Here is a 1,859-nt window from a genome sequence, read left to right on the forward strand (position 1 = left end):
CTGGAAAGAATGAAAATACTAAATACACTTTGAAATTAGTTCATGACTTTTTGACTTTGCTATCATATAACACTCACAGTTCATCTTTAAAATCTGTAGCAAATCTGTTACTTTACTCAGCTTTGTGCATGATAAATGTATACAAAAATTGCTGAAATTAAATGAACACAAAATATTTACTCAAAATTCACTACAAAAAATTGATTGTATGTAATCTTGTAATGTGATCTTTAGCGAATCTCAAAAAGAATATGCAGTTTTAAGGCTATGTACAGTATAATACTGTAATGCCTAAATTCACTTGCAGCATTTAAAATGTTTGTTTATTAGTGCCTCATTTTTTATTTATTTAGACAAAATTGCTTTATCAGTCATTGGCCGTGGCATGAAAATCATCTGTATCTGTATACTGTGGTGCATCCCAACTCTTTTTGTCATTTTTGGAGTGAAAGTCCATTGTGTTCCACAAAAGAAAGAAAGTCATATAGTCTTGAAATGATATAAGGATGAGTAAATGCTGACAGAAATGTTTTTTTTTACTGCTACAAAACTTTAAAAATGACTAATAAGTGAAAGTTGATTAATGAGAATAAAGCATGGATATCTCATGAGCTTATTGCAGACTGTCTCTGTGGGCGATCTCTGTCACGTCTGCTCCTCATAACGAGGACATGAAGCTCCCATTTCCAGTCAAGTCCCGCTGCTTTGTTCCTGTGACCCAGGGAGGGACCACGAGCTGCATGTCTCCCTGCGAAATATCAGAGACCTGCTCTCCTTTCATCAGGGCTAAGCACCTCACGTCTAATGTGACTGCAGTCTGGCCAGCCATCTGCTGCCTGGCAGTGGGCCACAGGCCCTGGGCCCAGCATCAATCTGTGGGACAGTGCGGCCCTTTTCTACCATCCTTTTGCTCCTCTAATGGCACTTGCATGCTGCTCAGTGAGCTCCCAGGCCAAAGATGTATGCGCTATAACCTAAAGAAACAGATCAAATATCTATAGGTGTGTCTGAAGTAGTAGCTTTTTATTAGTGCTACTTGGGGAGCGAGGGACCAATGGAGGTTCAGGTTATTACACATGTAGTGTCATTTTTGCGTTCTCCTCCCTCATCTCCCTCCTACAGGCTCAGACGGGGAGTTCGCCCCACTCATCTCCCAGTCACAGTGCCAGCTGCACCATGCCTATGCCCATCCGCTCCACCTCAGCCGGCTCAACCCCCACACACATGCCACAGGACTGCCTGGCAGGGGTCGGAGATGACGTGCTGGATGCCTTCTCTCAGGGTGAGAAGTCTGAAGCTTTGCATTGACATTATCATCCACACAAGATGATTAGAAGATGTTTATAAGATGATTGGAAGATGTTTATAAGATGGTGATTGGAAGATGTTTAGAAGATGATGATTGGAAGATGTTTAGAAGATGATGATCGGAAGATGTTTAGCACTAAATATACCATAAATGTAGTCTATACAACTGTTATTGACTATATTCCAAGACATCTAATGCAATATGATAGTGAGGAACAGACAACAGACTGAGTTGCTAAATTAATTTTGGATTGATATATTATAGCTCTGGATATTGTGATCTGAAAATGTAAAATGTTCATCCAGGTGTACCAAGAAATCTCCGTAATGATCTTTTAGTGGCTGCAGACTCAATCACAAACACTATGTCGTCACTAGTGAAAGAACTTCACTCAGGTACATTTGTAGACTCACTTCTGTCTTCTAAGTACCCACTTCATGATTTTAGTGGTAATTGTAATGTTTGTCAATTATGCAGTGGACGACGGTATAGAGGAAGAAGAGGAGAACATGCAAAATGGAAGGGAGAAGGGTGAGTCCCAAAGGCCTTG

General features: G+C 40.5%; 1 protein-coding gene across 1 annotated transcript in view; it reads left to right on the forward strand.

Moving 5' to 3' along the window:
• Positions 1-1,859, forward strand: part of LOC107666265 (dystrobrevin beta-like) — a 48,602-nt gene that overhangs the window by 41,277 nt on the left and 5,466 nt on the right. The window contains exons 16-17 of the mRNA XM_016457490.1: positions 1,123-1,282; positions 1,615-1,704. Coding sequence (XP_016312976.1) covers positions 1,123-1,282; positions 1,615-1,704 — 250 coding nt within the window. The remainder of the gene's footprint in view (positions 1-1,122; positions 1,283-1,614; positions 1,705-1,859) is intronic.

The sequence above is a fragment of the Sinocyclocheilus anshuiensis genome, unplaced genomic scaffold, assembly GCF_001515605.1.
Source record: "Sinocyclocheilus anshuiensis isolate Anshui unplaced genomic scaffold, SAMN03320099.WGS_v1.1 scaffold936, whole genome shotgun sequence".
Lineage (NCBI taxonomy): Eukaryota > Metazoa > Chordata > Actinopteri > Cypriniformes > Cyprinidae > Sinocyclocheilus > Sinocyclocheilus anshuiensis.